The sequence below is a fragment of the Labeo rohita genome, unplaced genomic scaffold, assembly GCF_022985175.1.
Source record: "Labeo rohita strain BAU-BD-2019 unplaced genomic scaffold, IGBB_LRoh.1.0 scaffold_99, whole genome shotgun sequence".
NCBI lineage: Eukaryota > Metazoa > Chordata > Actinopteri > Cypriniformes > Cyprinidae > Labeo > Labeo rohita.
In genome coordinates this window covers 255,888-273,090 of record NW_026129953.1, presented here as the reverse complement: position 1 = coordinate 273,090, position 17,203 = coordinate 255,888, and the positions used below count along the sequence as shown (strand labels likewise).

At 38.8% G+C, this 17,203-nt stretch overlaps 1 protein-coding gene across 7 annotated transcripts in view; it reads right to left on the bottom strand.

The window, feature by feature from the left end:
• Positions 1 to 5,105: 5,105 nt before the first annotated feature.
• LOC127162623 (serine/threonine-protein kinase PAK 3) overlaps positions 5,106 to 17,203 on the bottom strand; it is a 238,896-nt gene continuing 226,798 nt past the window's right edge. For all 7 annotated transcript variants that reach the window (XM_051105420.1, XM_051105419.1, XM_051105421.1 and 4 more), the window contains one exon: positions 5,106 to 6,994. In XM_051105420.1, the coding sequence (XP_050961377.1) occupies positions 6,905 to 6,994 (90 nt within the window). In that variant the 3' untranslated portion in view covers positions 5,106 to 6,904. The remainder of the gene's footprint in view (positions 6,995 to 17,203) is intronic.

Here is a 17,203-nt window from a genome sequence, read left to right as displayed (position 1 = left end):
ATGAGCCGTATTACATAAACTCTGCAATGCATATTAATATCCAAAATATAGTAAAAAACATTAACTTTTTCAATATAAATATAACTTTATTGGATACATATAAACTAAGACATATAAACTACATATAAACTAAGACATATAAACTAATCTAACACATAAACATGCATTCACACATTCAACCAAGCTGCAGAAAGAAAGTGAAAAAAGAATGAGTTTAGAAGAGTGAAAATATTAAATCCCAAGTTTATAACATCATATACAATTGCTTAGACCTGAACAAGTATCAATCATCTAATTAACCCACACATTGAGTTTCTCAATGAGGTTATTAAACTTTATAATAAATGCACCAGTTCAGCTAGAATCTGGAGGTTTTACTTGCATTGCCTGTTTAGAGGATTCCCTTTTGTTGTCTTCATTGCAGAAAGGGTTTTTCCATGGTTGTTGATTGGCTGGAAGTTCAGTTGTCGTTGGAAATGGCATCTTGGGCATTGGATGAAGATGTGGAATAGTGGGCTGGTTTAAGTTTTAGGCAGCGCAGATGTCTGTGACATGGCTTGAGGCAAAACTTAACTCAGAACGCGAAATTCTCAACTGAAAGAAAAGAAACTAAAGTAACTAAATCTCCTCATTTTTTTAGAGGAACAGCTGGCATGCAAGCCAACGAGCACTCAAAGTCCTTGAAGGTGAAAAGCAATGGCTAAAAGCAAAATTTCATGGTGTCCTGAGTTTTTAAACTGGGCTGTTTAAGACACATCCCAAATTGTGTCTTGTTCAGTTAGACATTGTCTTAGCTTGGGTTATTGTTATGTTTCTCCTCCCAATACATACATCAACATGCTATCTTATCAGTCACATGGTCTGAAATTTCCCACTCTTGCAGAGTATAATTTGGATGTGATTTCTATAACAAGAATATAATTTATTTTACAAAGATATTTTACATAGAAATGTTTAAAGCATGAAAATTCAAACACAAATACAGTAAACACAACTATAAACTATTCAAACATTATTCAAAATTAGATACACAATGGACATTTAGAACATGACAGTCAAATGTCTGGGTTACATACATGATATGGAACCATGCAATGGACTGATATTCTTTTAAGCATCATTTTGGTGCATCTACATATGTAAAAGACAGTCTCTGTGTCGTTTTGTGAATGTGAGGACATGTTCTGTGAGGAACAAAAAGGTCAAAAGGTGGGGGAAGAAGTCTTTAGCTCATTATTTCCATTATGGATTTACATGTGATGGTCATACTGTGCATCTCTTTGACCTTCCTGAGTTGGAATTATCAAGGCATTATCAATAAATGTTCTTTTGTTTTAATGCTGCAAGCTGTTTAAACTGTAAAAAAGTTGGTTGGTTAGGCTCAGTTCAGGCTCCTCGTGTTTCAACAAGGTTCTGATTGAATCTTAAATTGTCTGATTCGCTCTGAAACACTACACCTGATAAGCCATGAGAACTGCATCCACAATCCAGTGGGAGATTCTCTGTTTGGAGACAGCCCTTCCGCTGACCTCCAAAGCAGACAAAGAGCTGTTCAGATGATTGGAAACTCTATGCATGCTCCAAATAGATGCACAGGACTCGCACCAGGCACAACAGAGACAGGTCTACGTCATCAGAAGGGATAGCTTGCAGGGTCACCACTTCACCCTAAAGGGACCAAGGAGTAGTGGGGAACCTTCGGCACATATCCAGGCCAGAGTCTCAGGACAACCTGAAAGGGCACTCTCACTACACTTACCTGTGTATAAGGAAGGGAGGAGACCACTGTTTGTGTAGATCCAACCACAAGGATTAGGAAAGGTATAAAAAAGCACTGCATCTCAGTGGGAAATTATGCATTCGCAACTCATTAGACAGAACATAGCAGAACATGCCAACATCACTCTTTCTTGTGACACCAGTTGTAGATAATTGGTTCTAGCATAGTGAGCAGGTATTAAATACCTGTATTTACCCTCAATGGGCTGCACAAAGCCACAAGTCAAAGGCCGATGTCCACATCCTCACTTTGGTGCTTCTTTTAAAATTTGTAAACAAATCATGTTTTGGATTTTGTTGTTGTTGGTTTTTTTTTGGGCAGTTGCCTGCAATAGGAGAGAAGAGAGGGGAATATGTTTCAGATAAGGACTTCAAGCCCGGACTCAATCAAACTCTGGTAATCTGAAGTGCTTTATAATTATAATGTGCAACTATACATGTATTTACAAAAAATAACTACGGTGGTGGTTGTGTGTGTGTGTGTGTGTGTGGGGGGGTCACTTTATATTATTTATGTACTTATTGTGTTCATACTGTATTGCTTAACACTTTTCCTGCTATTGAGGTGGGATACCGGTAAGGTTAGGGACAGGTTTGGTGGTATGGGTAGGTTTAAGGGTGGGTTAAGATGTAAGGGATGGGTCAACAGTGTAATTATAAATGTCATTACAGAAATTAATTACAGATGTAGTTACATGTAGTATTTTTAAAATAGAAGTATAATGTAAAAACATGTTTGTACAAAATAAGAGCATTGTATTTTTGTAATTATTAATTTAAATGTAAGTACATAGTAGTTAAGGCCATCTAATATAAAGTGGGAAACAACAACAACGGGCCAGTTTTAATAAACAGGGCAAATTCTAAAACAGCATCAATGAGATGGGATATCTCTGTGGGTGATTTACTAAATTAAAGAACACGCAAAATCTCATTTACATATCGACCAACGCAATATACCAAGCACAGTACAAATTAGCGTAGTCACAAATAAGGAATAAAGAAATAAAGATGCCACAGTACTTTGAAAAGAACCGAAAAAATTAAGAAAAAGAAAAAAAGGAAAAAAAAAAACTAAACAAAAAAAAAAAAAAAAATAAATAAATAAATAATAAGGTTTGCTAGAAGTTTTGATAGACCTGGTTTTGTGCGATTCCTAGTTAAAGTCTTTTATTTTCTGAAGTGAATTAAAAATAACATGGCTTGGCATATGAGTTCTTCCGGTATTCCAAATAAATGAATACATATGGAAAAAAATCCTCTCCCTTTTACCATGTGCTCTCTGTTCTCTGCGGTGCCTTCTCCTAGCAACAATAATTGCAACCATTTCATTGCAAAATGGTTTATAACATGCTTTTTGGGGCGTTGAATAATAGAGCAAATGCCAGACATTAGTAAAACGCGTTGCATAATTTATTTGCATACTCTCCTCCCATAATTTTTGCATTTGAAAGGGAGACTCCAACAAACGCTTATTCAGTAAGGTCAGGTGCCAAAATAACTGTGTCCACGCCTTTTCAGCGCTAATTCATCACTGCACATCTTTAGTAATACCTAACAGTACAATTTTAATGCCAAAAGACAGTTTGCACTGGCGCAAGCTCTTAGTAAAACTGGCTCAAAGACTGTGTTTCAGGTTTAAATTGCCATCGTCAGACATCCATGAATAAAGTATTAGGCACCAGAATAGTGACAGACTGTTTCACTGAAATTGTAGAAGGTATTTTTCCTAGCATTCTCCTGGGCTAAGCAGTGTTCAAAAACCAGCATTCTATGCAGAATTTTCCCCTTTTTTATTATATATATTTTTTATATTTCAGTCCAGTTCCAAAATGGTAGTTTTTTTTTTTTGTTTTACACTCAAGACACAGCCATGCACAATTTAGATTTCAAAAAGTCTATTGCTTCAACCACATTTTAAAATAGCTTATCCAAAACAATAGTACCCCCTGACCCTCCCTCCCTCCATCTCTCACTCTCATGCCTCACATCCAGCCTTCTTTCAAAGAACGGGTGAGGTCTTAACGAGATGAGTCCAGCAGTTCTCAAAAGTCATAATTATAATAAATTAAAAAGAAAACATTTGTGTTTGTAAGCATGTACAGTCTTGTTTCTTTTCCATATTAGACACCAATAGAGGGATTTTGTTACAGCACATGTACCAGGGTTCACACATTCAGAAGAAATGAAGGCTTTACAAGAGACAAGAGGAATCCTGGAGTGAGTCATTGCGCTTTCCACAATTGTGATGCTTTTCAACATTTTATGTTTTCATGTGCTCCTAGTCCATGTCAGGTCCAAGCCCTGATTCAATACGAAGGGTCCACGGGCTGTAAATAAATTTGCATTGTGTGTAAGAGTGTGTTCCTCCTTGCATCTGCTCCAGTACACAGGGTTAGGCTGCAGTAATGGTTGTGTAGCTTGTGTTATGATGGCCGTGTTAGCCTGCTTAATGGTGCTGTAGTCTCTGTTACAGGCACAAGACACTGTTATCTGTAGAATTTGCACCACCATCTCCATCATAGTTTTGATCATGTATTTCTTGGGTGCACAGTATTTACAATACATATCAAAGAGCAGCCTGAATATTACGGTCATAAGGTTTTCATTAAAAAATAATAAATCATAACAATGTACATTAAATACCATCCTCAAATTTTTGTAATGCTAACTTATCAAAGGTTAAGGAAAGTAATTCAGTTATGTCATGCAAGAAACTGGCGCCTACGATAAAACAACACTCCAATGTACCTGCTTTGATACTCACTGTAGGTGGGGTTGTGACATCCATTACAGTATGCACGGAAGCAGTAGCACTATTTAGATATTGCTTTCCATGCCTTAGACGTCTATGGTTGTCACTAACTACTGTATCTACTCTAGTACCCATGTGTCTACGGTGGAGTAGTCTAGGTGTAATATCCTGAATTTTCACAGTGATTTGAGAGACAGACTAAAAGCAGGCTGAGGTTATCATATCTATGCACATACATAGCACAACTCTCACACAAACACTCATTTGTAAAGAAAGATATTAAGTCGATCTATTAGACACCTACATCGTCTACAAGGGTGTACACTTAGGACTTCTACTCCTGTACTGTATAAATATGTATTGTTAAACCAAGTGAGAATTAAGATAAGCTCAGCAAAAATCAAACACTTTTAACTTGTGACCGTTGTTGAAAAAAGGCATCAGAAATAGCACCCCTAATGATGTTTGTTCCAAACTGGAAAGTGTTCAAACTAAAGAACGCCAACAAGTGGGAGGGGGTTTGGATTTACAGACTGTTCTCTTACGGGCCATTCACACAAGATGTGATCTATTGTTCAAAAGCAGCCAGGCAGAATGCAAAGGAATGGAACAGAACTGTTTGTAACACAATGTGTTAGACAAAACCATGTACTCTTTGTGGCAATTCTGAGAATGCAATGTGTACTTTCTTTGCAAGAACTCAGTTCTGACAATGAGATCAAGCTTGTGAAGCTAAAATTATCTGTGTAATTGTGTAGAACTTTGAGTTTAAAAACATGGCACTTCTAAGACAAAATAGCAAGGCCAAAGGCTGACACCAATGTCTGATGCATGTTTTCCAAAGCCATTCCTGTCCTAGTCTGTACTATTGTATACAATGTCAGAAACTTTGTATTACTAGCACTTGTTGTTTATTTACCTACTTTATAAATCGCTTGTTATATTTCTAATTTGTAAATAACTTAATTTGTAAAGGATTTGTCAAACAAATCAATATAAATGTGCACACAGGTCAACAATTAAAAAACAGTAGCAGGTCTTATGTGAATGGCCCTTCATCATGCAAATACTTTAGCCAAACAATGCTCTCTGAAAGATTAGATAGTTTAATGTTCTCTGATAATGTGTGATGAGCAGATGTCAAAACACCAGCAGGGTTTTCCTATTCCATAATGCCCAGGAAGTAGCACATTAGCCCACTCTACATTTGGCTCCTCATGGCTTGATTTTCAGCATTTTGCATTTGCTCTTAAAATGCATAGTATAGATTTATGTGTTGTGGTATTCATGCCTAAATGCCACGACCTATGGCAGAAATATTGCACATGAAAACACAGTCTGTGAATCCATTCTGAGAGAGTGACATAGAGAGAGAGGTGCTTTCTTGCAAATTCAGGATGCATGCTATCAAATGATAATATCTGTTTAATACAGTAGCAAAGTGGCTTCTGTATCAAATCTTTGCGAGTATATCTTATGAAACATGTCAAGAACATGTTGAGGTCACATTTAAACTTAAAAAAAAAAAACACACACACACAAATCAATCAATCAATCTATCTATCTATCCATCTATCTATCTATAACAATATTGCAGTATGACAGTCTAGCAAAAAAAAATGGTTGGAAAAAAAACTTGAACAAACAAACAAACAATTTATTTATGGTTATGTTTTAGTTTTTTTTTTTTTTTTTTTTTTTGGTGAGATTAATCTTAGTAATAATATGTTGCTTGCTCTCCCTCCCTCTCTCTCTCTCTCTCTCTCTAACATACTATGCTCTCTGACTTTGCGCACACACAGTGTAGAAAGAAATGATTGCTGTGAATAGCTGCGATCATGCACGTCTTGAGAAGACCTCTAAATTTGGAGGCACACATCTTCAGGCACAGGAAAAACCCTGTAAAACCCAAAGAAGGTTGCTAGTAATCCAAGACAGTTCAGAATATATGAAATAAGAGAATAAACTAGATAATATTTGAGGTCTACTGTAATACACATCATCTTTGATTCCATAGAGAAGGAAAACAGAAATTGTTTTTTTTTTTTTTTTTTTTTTTTTTTCAGTTTTTCTATCTCCTTTCAAGATGTGTAAAAATGGACACACACTGTTGGACTGGTGCGACAGTTCCATACATCACAACGTGTTTGAGGGCAGGGACCAGGGCTAATCCCATACCAAAGGCCTTGAATAGCTGTCAATCACCCTTACTAGGGCAAATGCATGTGCAAGCATGTGCTTGTGTTAGTGTTTGTGTCCAGATTCAGATATTGTGTAATTGTGCTATCACACATAAACACACTGTACCTGCACTCTGTGCGTGTGTCTGTGTGAATGTGTATGCTTGTGTGTGTGGATAGGGGGAACATCTTAACGGCTGCTATTCTTGATGGCTTCCTTGGCAGCTACAATCAGTGGAGTCAGGCTGGAAAGGGGCTTGGCAAGCTTCAGGAACGAGTGCTGTAAAGAGAAAGAACACATTTATGACTTTAATTTTGATATCCATTTTCATCTCTATAGTCCATCAAACATTAAGGTCCTGCAAACTTCTATAAGTGAAAGAGAGCACTGCAACCATTACACAAGTCTTACCAATTCTAGTTCTTATTTATTAATTCCAGCACACTAGGGTTCTTGTACTATTTCTATGGTATGGCAGCATGTTAGACTGATCGTTACAAACTGTGGTTTACTGGGGAACTCAAACAGCTTCGTCATGCCAAAGAGGATACTTCTAGGAGTGGGGATAAAATTGTGTATAACCAGGCCAGAAACAGACAAAGGAGACCAGAGTGTATAAAAAAAGCCACTCTGAACACCTGAAAACCCAGTTATCCGCCAACGACCCAGCATCAGTCTGGACAGATCTGAGGAACATCACCACATACAAGAAACCATGCCTGCAATCTTTGGAGAAACTGGCTAATGATCTGAATGTGTTTAATCGTCGATTTGACAGAGATGGCAAAAGTACACACATCCTTCACTCAAGTAGAAGTACAGATATTCATGTTTTATAATACTCTGATAAAAGTAGAAGTACTGACTACACCTTTTTTTAGGTTAAAGTAAATAAGTGTGGGCTCAGACATGTACTTAAGTAAAAAGTACCCATTACTACTACCTGTTTTAGTGTCACGCTGGTAACTGGACCTCATATCATATTGAAACAATACAAAATAACTTTCATTTAAAATTTGTTAGCTAATGAATGTATCAAGGCTAAACCACCACCATGTAGAACAGGGTCGGACTGGGACAAAATTTCAGGCTGGGAAATCACACTCACACCCATCCAGGCCATCCCATACACCCACAACAAATGCTGAAACCATGGACAACACTATTTTTTATTTATTTATTGTTTTTGTATGGCCATCACATTTAAATAAATGTTTAAAACCTTAGGCTGGGGCCGTGCAAAATAAGAAAAAGGCTCTCTCTTGAACTGCACCTTCTCTTCCATTTTCCTTTTCAGTCTCTTCATTTTCCATGATATCTCTCTGCATCTCACTTTGTGTGTGTTTGCTTTTTTCACTAATTTTCTTGTACCTGTCACTTTTTTCCATCAACCATTTACTGTTATGAGCAGAACTGTCTCCACCATGTTGCAAAACAACCAGCTCATTATATTCTATTTGCAGTAACAATTTTATTTAAGTTCAATTTAAAGTATCACATTATGACCAGGTGTTGCTGTTTTATCTTAAAATTGCTTAAATACTACAGATTTAAGAAAACTATATTTTCTAAATTGCCTAAATGTCAAAATTAGTACAATAATGATTACATCATGACAATATCTTTACAGAAAAATCCTAATACTGAACATGTTATTGCATTATCATGATTCATATTTTTCTCTCACCAAAATTAACCATGGTTTATTACAGTAAAAGTTTTTTTTGGGGCGGATTGATTACAATCTGTTTTAATTTAACTACGACCATAGTTTTACTACACATATCATGGTTAGACTATGGTTAGTGTAGCAAAATCATGTTGCATTTGTAGTTACCATGGTTTAACTATAGTAACCATGGATTTTGGTTTAAATTTTCATAAGGGTTGTGTTGTTTTCTGCCCTAGCTCCCTCTGAACGTATTACAAAATGATGTTTTATAACATTTGTTTGCAAAATTACTACTGTAACTTTATGTTAGATAATAATGATGTCCTTTAGCATACAGCATTTTGAGTGATGATGATAGGAATTTAGTTTAGTTTCGTTTATAGTACTACTGCTGTAGTTTTGTCTTTGTTTACTTAGTTAAGCATTAAACTGCTAGCAACTCTTAGCAGCCTGTTTACAGATGAAACTGACCTGCACTTGAAGTCCTGAACAGGTCAGTAGTTTTGCCTCTATGATCCACCCGGGCACTTCCACTCAATTCTCGAGTCACTTCCAATGATTACTCTGATAATGATCACTTTGTTTGGCGGAGACGCGGATCGCGCATAAGCCGATCCGCGTTGCCAGTCAAAACTAACCGATCCTTGATTTATTAGAGATTTGTTATCGAATGGTTATCCACCAAATGCTGATTAAAAAAAGTGACGAGCCTGGTTTGAAAATGTAAGAAGTAGAAAGTACAGATATTTGTGTAAAAATGTAAGAAGTAAAAGTAAAAAGTAGACAGAAAAATAAATAGTGAAGTAAAGTACTGATACTGGAATGATGGTGGGGCATTTGAAGCCGCAGGGAGTGTCTCATGTAAAACATACCATCCAACCTGTGCTTAAGGTATGTATAAGGGATGTGAAACAGGTATTCAGAAAACAGAAAACTATGAAAGCCTCATGCCTAGATGGTGTTTTACATATGACACTCCCTGCTGCTTCAAATGCCCCACCATCATTCCAATACTTGAGTAATTTTAAATGGTTACTGTACTTAAGTATTATTTTGGGGTATCTGTACTTTGTTCAAGTACAGTTTAAAGTGACTACTTGTACTTTTACTTGATTAAATTTCTGAAGGAAAAACAGTACTTTTTACTCCTTACATTTTTATTTTAACTTGAAAAGTACTTACATTTTTGCATTTTTATTTTATCTTACACATATTAAATATGGTACATGGAAACTTAAACATGCACACCAATGAGGTTTGCACACAAATTAGCAAGTATGTAAGCACCCCCGTTTCAGCTTCAGTTATAAGTGTCATTAGGTACCCTTCTGGCTTTAAAACTTCTTTGCCATCAAATGTGAAGCATATTAAGGGAGCTATCACTCAAAAAACTGTGGCTCTCTGCACACCTGCGTGACCCCCTGCAAAGTTTTTCGATTGGTTTTGACAGAGGACAGTCTTGCCTTTTCAACAAAAGTAGAAGGATATTTCTTTTTCCACCAGTATCGATCTTTTTTTATTTGTAATAAGAGATATGTTCTTTATTTTTGGTCTGCTTTAGTTTTAGAGAGTTCTAGTGTCTTAGACATGCTTAAGTTAGCATGCTAGCTTAGCCATGTGGCGCAGGTTGGTCCGCTGCACATTTCCAAATATTTGGGCGAAAAGAAAAGTAATAAGAGATAGTTCATGGATTAAAGTTCCACGTTGCTACGATGGATTTCCGTTCACTGAAGCGAACTTGAAAAGACGCGGTGTATTCAGCCTGCTGAGGGGGATGTGATCAAAGCCTGGAGTGGATTGAAAGCACGTTCTTCTCTCTACTCTAAGGGTTCTGTTAATCATTCCGCTCGGTTTCCACTCCGGGTTTTCCATTCCCGCTCACGGAAAAACTGCTCCGTGTTCACTCCATTTTAAAAGGTATACTAGTGTGTTTATTTTTTTTATGTCATGAACGCCTTAACGCAACATTTATAATGCTATATGTAATGTTTGGGAAATTATTCTACATAATAAATCGAATTACATAATGTCCAAATGTATACTTGAAGTGTGTAACTTCCCTTTAATTTTTCTGACTGTAGCGTTTAAGCTGTTGTAAGTTTTTTTTTTTTTTTTTTTTTTTTGTCTCTACTAAAGCATAAAAATACAATAATATGTTTGCAGATATATTCAAGAAACGTACTAGGTTAACATACTTGCTAATTTGAAAAACAATGCTACAGTCATTCTCCGTTGAAACTGCAATACTAAGTTCAACCACCATCCGACTAAAACTAAAAATCAGGCATGAAAATGGGTCAGGGGTGAAAAAGGTGAGAAGGGTGCTCGAGGGGTGATGTGGCCTCTAATGAGGCCGGGAGGTGGGGGGACTCCCACAGAATAAATATTACGGCCTCATTAGGGGACATGTTTCCCTTTGCCAATTTTACAGTAGCCAAATAAGTTGAATGGAATAATAAGCCAAGCACAAGTTCCGAAAAAATACTGTATTGACATTTGTCTAAAGACATATGAAATAGAGCTGCATCGTTCTGCCCTAACACACTCATACTGCAAAAATAATGTTGTATTAGTGTTAACGATACTTTAGCATTAAATGTAACTTACTCTCTTAAGGGTACGTTCACATGAAGCATCTAAAAACGCGTGGAAAACGCGAGGCGCGTCGCTTCCTCCACCAATTTCAGAGCGCTTGGGCGCTCGCGCTTCTGTAGCTTCTGCTGTTACTAGGCAACCATGAAGGCGCTGTCAGTTACAAAAACATTTCTGCTTTGGATTTCAAACTGCGCGGCTCCATTAAAAATAAATAGCTTGCGCGCGCAAAAACGCGCTGCATGTAAACGGCGACTAAGCCTTTGGTGACACATACACACCACGAAATTAAATTGTGGATCTCTCCCCTGTCGTCTTCTCCCACGCGGATTGTCCCGCAGGAACAAATGGCGCCCTGGATGTCAGTGGATGGCGCGCACGGTCTACGAACGCGGGACGCTCAGCTTTCACGATTTGAAATGGCTCAAATCCACTTTATATTAAGTTTTAATTAATCAATAAATACCATCCAAGACCCCTCCCCCCACCCCCTCAAAAAAGAATTTCTCATCGGATCTACACGATTCACGTGGGTCACCTGTTTTGGCTTCAAAACGGCGAATTTCGCCGAAAGGTGAGGGATGTTCATGCCTGAAAAATCTAAAACTAAATCTGCTGTCAAAACTAACAGTGGTTAATACTTGGTTTGAAACTTTAGTTGTTTTTTTCCCAGAAATTACAAAGTGTGATTATTTTATTGGTTTGTAGTTTTTCAGTTCAGATTAATTTAATTTCACAAAATCTTTATCAAATTGTTTTATGTTTTTATCCTTTGCAATTTTTCAGGTCCTTAATGAAAGGTGTGTTTTGTGTTCCTGCCAAGGTGCTTTACTCACAATAGGTAAGATCTGCAACATCTACTAATGTAAATCCTGTTTCTTGCGTCTAGCTTGTTTCTGTTTGTATCCTGTTTACTTTTAATTATCAGTAGCAATTGATAATTTAGTTTTTAACATTATATAAATGTTTTAAATTATTATTTTAAGTCATATGGTATGTTATTTGTAAAACTCTTGTAGTGGACAGCACATTCCAGGGCCCAGTTTATGGCAGGGGCCCTCCCTGACCAAAATACTGGACAGAGGTTTGCTACATTTTGATTGGATCTTGGTGAACTAACATAGACTGTCCAACGGCATCAGATAAAGATGCCAGGACAACAGCCAGACAACTCTTAGAGCACAAGAAGACCACCTTTGGTGCAAAGCCTGGGAAGGACAGAACTTCCTATTGGTCAAAATGCAGTTTGTGCCCTTCACCCACCTTGAGACTGTTCCTAAGGGTTTGGCCTGTGACCGACCATAAAAATTCCTTAGGACCTCCAGATGCAGCAGCAGTGGGTGAAACTAAGAAAGATCATGGAGATCCATCCAAATCCATTCATAACTGTTTTCAAACCTTAAAACTGATGCACACTACAACACATACATCTTATACTTATTCAGAGAAATAAGTATTCCTTGTGACAGCAATGTGTAGTACAACACCTTACACAAACTTAGCTGTTAATGTACAAATGAATGCATGCATGACAGTTCAATTTTCTCCCATCATGTTTGGACTTAATGTGTTCGTAACATTGCCAAATGCATTCTGATTATGGTTTGGAAAGTGATAAATGCACCGGTAAAACTTTAGTGACACTTTTCTAGCTTTGTATTTGGACTATGCAAATAAATTCCACAGGAGGAAAGAAGGGTGGACCACCACGTGTCCCCCCACTCTGATGGAACCAGCCAATCACAGCATGGAAATGGAGAAGTGCCAAGTTGCAATCTCCTCCTCATTGAAAAGGGATAAATGTACCCTTCCAAAAGACACTCCTTGTTCTGAGTCTCCAGCATGTCTAAGAGACACAAACAGAACACCAAAGTTCTGAGTCTCCCGTTCAGAGAGACAGTAACAGATACACAGTTCTGAGTCTGAGTCTTGTAAAAGAAAGGACACTAACAGAACAACCTTCGTTCTGAGTCTGAGACCTGTGAAGGAACAGACACCAACAGAACAAACCTCTGTTCTGAGTCTGCGGCCGGTCGAGGAAACACACCAGTTCTGAGTCTGCCGTCCGTTAAGGGTAGAGACTGCAACAGGACAACCAACGTTCTGAGTCTCGGTTCTGTAAGGGTTGAGACAGAAACAGATCAACCCCTGTTCTGAGTCTCCGGCCTGCAAAGGTGAGACAACAACAGATACCAAGTCCAAGTCTCCAGCTTTTGAGGCAGCAACAGATACAACCACGTTCTGAGCCTCTAGCCTGCGAGGAAAGAGATAATCTACGTTCGGAGTCTTCGTCCAGCGAGACAACAACTGATACAGCATCCTGAGTCTCCATCCTAGAGAGACAAAGCGGATTGACCAGGTTCTGAGTCTCTAGCCCAGAGAGGCAGAAGACACACAGACATTTGCAACAAGGTTAAGCTCCGGCGAGCAAACCTTCACTTCAGGTACTTTTGCTTGCGTGTTCCAAGCTAAGGACCTTCAGCACCTACTCCAGGGCCACATCTGCGTGTTCCAGATCTTAGGACCCTTGGTGCTCCAGGAGATCAGCATCCTACAGCGCTTCACCTTCAAGGCTGTTGAAACGGATTCCTGCTCCTTTCCCCACTGTACTGCCACCAGCGCAACCAGTGGAAGAAGTCGCCGGACTGCTCATTCAACCACAGCGAACGTAAATATCACTTCCAAACCTCTTCCAGAGACCTTGGCATTGTTATATATTATCAGTATATGATTTTCTAATTTACATTAGATATTATATAGCTGATCGCAGTTGATAACAAATCTTACATGTATTTGTTTGATGCATAATAAGGTTCTTCACCTTATTTGTTTCAGAGTAGCAACAGTTTATCTGTCCAGATAACGTAGCTCTGACATAGCAACTCCCAACATAATCACTTGCTTCTTATGCATCTTATGCACTTTATTCCTTCTTCATTCATGGTATTCATTTAGTAGTTGTTGATTATTCTTGTCTATCTTTTGTTAATAAAATTTATTTTATTACAACTTGTGTCTTCCTTGTGTTGATAATACAGAAGAGGTTCTACAAGTTAGAGATCCCACCAATCTTTCTTATGTGATGTACTCATAACCACACATTAATTGACACGTGATCCAAGAATCGTAACGTCAGCTGTGACATGAGTACCCATCACTACCGTATTTCACCTCCCTAGGTTGGCGAAAGCTAAATTCACTGCCTTAATTGGCGTCCCTAGGTTGGCGAAAGCAAAAATTATTACATTAATTGGCGTCCCTGGGTGGGCTAACTTTGATTGAAATGAGCCTCCTGTTTTATCAACTCAAATCAATACACTAAAAGATAACAATAAAAGTAACTTTAGCAGGAAACTAAGTCTTTCACTGAGTAAGAAACCAATTGCATAGCAAGGGTGGTTCCTCTAAGCCTGATTGATAGTTTCCTTGCTCAACTCTTTGGTACTATTTATGAATAGGATTGGTTGCAAAGTGTATAGAATTGTGATTTGATTGTGGCATAGAGACTGCGAACATCTTGCTCAATTTTTATTAGCACAAGTTGTAATTGTTGATTATAACTAATTACTACTAGAGAAATAGCATAGGGTTCCCACCTTGTAAGTCTATCATAGTTTCTAGAATTTTTATATGAGCCTGTCAGGTAAGGGTATAACGCCCTCTGACAAATTATAGACAAGTGCTAGAATCCACACCCCTTGTCTGTGTGTGACATTCATTGTCTTAGTAGTTCAGAGCTGCTCACATTCGTGGCAAACTTTAAGAGCTAACTAATACAAGTGGTTGTTTTATTTATTATATATATACACACCATACCTGTCAAGTTTTGGATTTGAAAATAAGGGAAATTTTCCGGCGCCCGCCGCGAGCAGTCCCACCACCCCAACCAAGCTCCAGTATCCCTTACATTTTAAGACAGGTGACAAGAAAGCTAAAATCACCACTTGTCAACCACTTATAAACTATAATCGGCTTTATGCACAGCTGCACTACTTCACTCATCAACTCATCATCTGACCTCACACACTAACCTCGCGACAACTGCCACCTACAGTACCTGTAGTAGGCTACTGCAGGTGGCAGATATCACGAGGCTAGTGACAGAGCTCAGATTTTTTTTTGGGGGGGGGCGTTTTTTTTTTTTTTTTTTTTTAATAACGCAGGTTAAAATACGGGAGATTGACGGGAAAATAGGAACGGGAAAGGGTAAATTACGGGACTTTCCCGGCCAAAACGGGATACTTGACAGGTATGATACACACCCCAGTATATATATTGTAAATTTAAAAAATGGCTGATATGACCGCTGAAGCAGTGAGCCAGGCCTTAAAGGGTGCTTCACTTATAAAGCTTCTGTCCAGCCTAGCACTAAACTGGCCTATCCAAACAAACCAGGCCATAGACAAATTATCCCTTGCCCATGACCAGGACAAAGATAGGGATTTAGTGTTTCAGGAACTCAAAAACGAGTTGGCTGATTTGCGTAAGGACAATTTGAAGTTAAGAGCTAAACTATGCAGATTGTCTTCAGATAGTAAATGCCTACAGTCCATCGCTGACAGTCAGGAAGTAGAGTTGAAAAAGCTGAAAACTGACGTGGTCACTCTGCAAACAGAGTTGACCCATTCCCATAAAGACATGTCAGTACAGACAGAGAGATTAAGTGCAGTAAATACTAATCTGAATGAGACCAGAGCTGAGTTAAGGTCAGCTTTGCTTCAAATTTCTGAGCTAAAAAGGCAACAAGAAATTAGACACAAGACTTGTGATCTGCCCAAGCAGCAACCTTCTAACTCAAACGTTACCCAAATCCAGCATAGGGAACCATTGAGTAGAGTACAAGCTCAGGTTTCAACTAGAACATCAGTGTTGGCAAACAAAGATGGCATTGCGGAACAGAGATGTAAAGTAGTAGGAACAAGGATGAGTGAATTAGAGAAAGGCAGGCACCTCCCCCACAAGCAACCTGAACCACAGAGGGTGCAAACCCACTCCACTAGTTCAACTGTGAGGGAACCCCTGGTGAATAATCTTTCACAGGGACAGTCTTACCAAGACAATGGTAATTTTACAGCCTCTACCAGCCTTAGCATGAGTGCTAGCTTCACTCATTCCTATAATGCAGCTTCTTCCTCCACCATAGGTAGAAAAGCTAGCTCCTCCTTACCTGAGTCTCCTAGCACACAGCCATCTAGAGAGAGCCATCTGCATATTCTTAGAGAATTGGCACATGACATTGATGTGTTTAACCCTGAGACTTCTGATAACAACATAGAGTTGTATTTGAAGGAAGTTAATGCAGCTTTGACATACTTCCCTGAGGCAAGTATGGCTGACAAAGTCTTTCTTCTGAGAAAGACCACCACACGAACCGTCCATGGTTTCATAGATAGACAGAGCCCAGCTATCGCTAACAATTATGACGAATTGTGTAAAGCCCTTCTGTCAGAGTACACTCTGTATCAGAACCCATCTGTCTCTCGTCTCTCTGCTTTCCAAATGAAGCAAGATCGCCATGGATCTCCAAGAGAGTACTATGAGCGCTTAAAGAAAATGTATTTTGCTGGTAGAGATGACCCTAGTGCAGAAGAGGATGTCATGTTCAAGAGTTTGTTTGTGAGTAATCTATACCCCACTGTTAGGAAACCTCTCACACTTCGGGTAGATGTTGACCGTATGTCTGCAGGAGAGCTGAGGCAGCTTGCAGTGCGAGCATGGGACAGTGAGAGGGTAGGCAAAAACAGGATAGACAGACAGCCAGATACATCTGTGCTTGAATCAGGACATGACAGTAAGACTCCCTTTCAAATGGAAGTGTCAGAACTTCCCCAGAACAGTTTTGCCTATTCCAGCAATCTCCAGAGCACCCAGAGCCCTAGGTTCTCAAGTTGCAGGGGACATAACAGTCACAGGCATGCCCCCAGAAAGGAGAGCAGGCAGTGGGAGGACAGAGAGCAAAGACAGAAGAAGAGTAGAGATGGTTATGAGAATAGCCACAAATACTGTAGTCATTACAGAAGTAGGAAATCTAGAGGAACTAAGAGTAAGGATGCTGAGAACTTAGCAGAGGTCCAGCACCTACTTCGTAAAGCCCTCAAAGATCTCAAGTCAGAGGAGAACACCTCCTATGACAGAGACCTGGTCTTCTCAGCATAACCAGGTAACATCAGAGTGTGGACAAGAGACATGGGGAAAGGAGGGTACCCCATTATTGAACAGGGTCT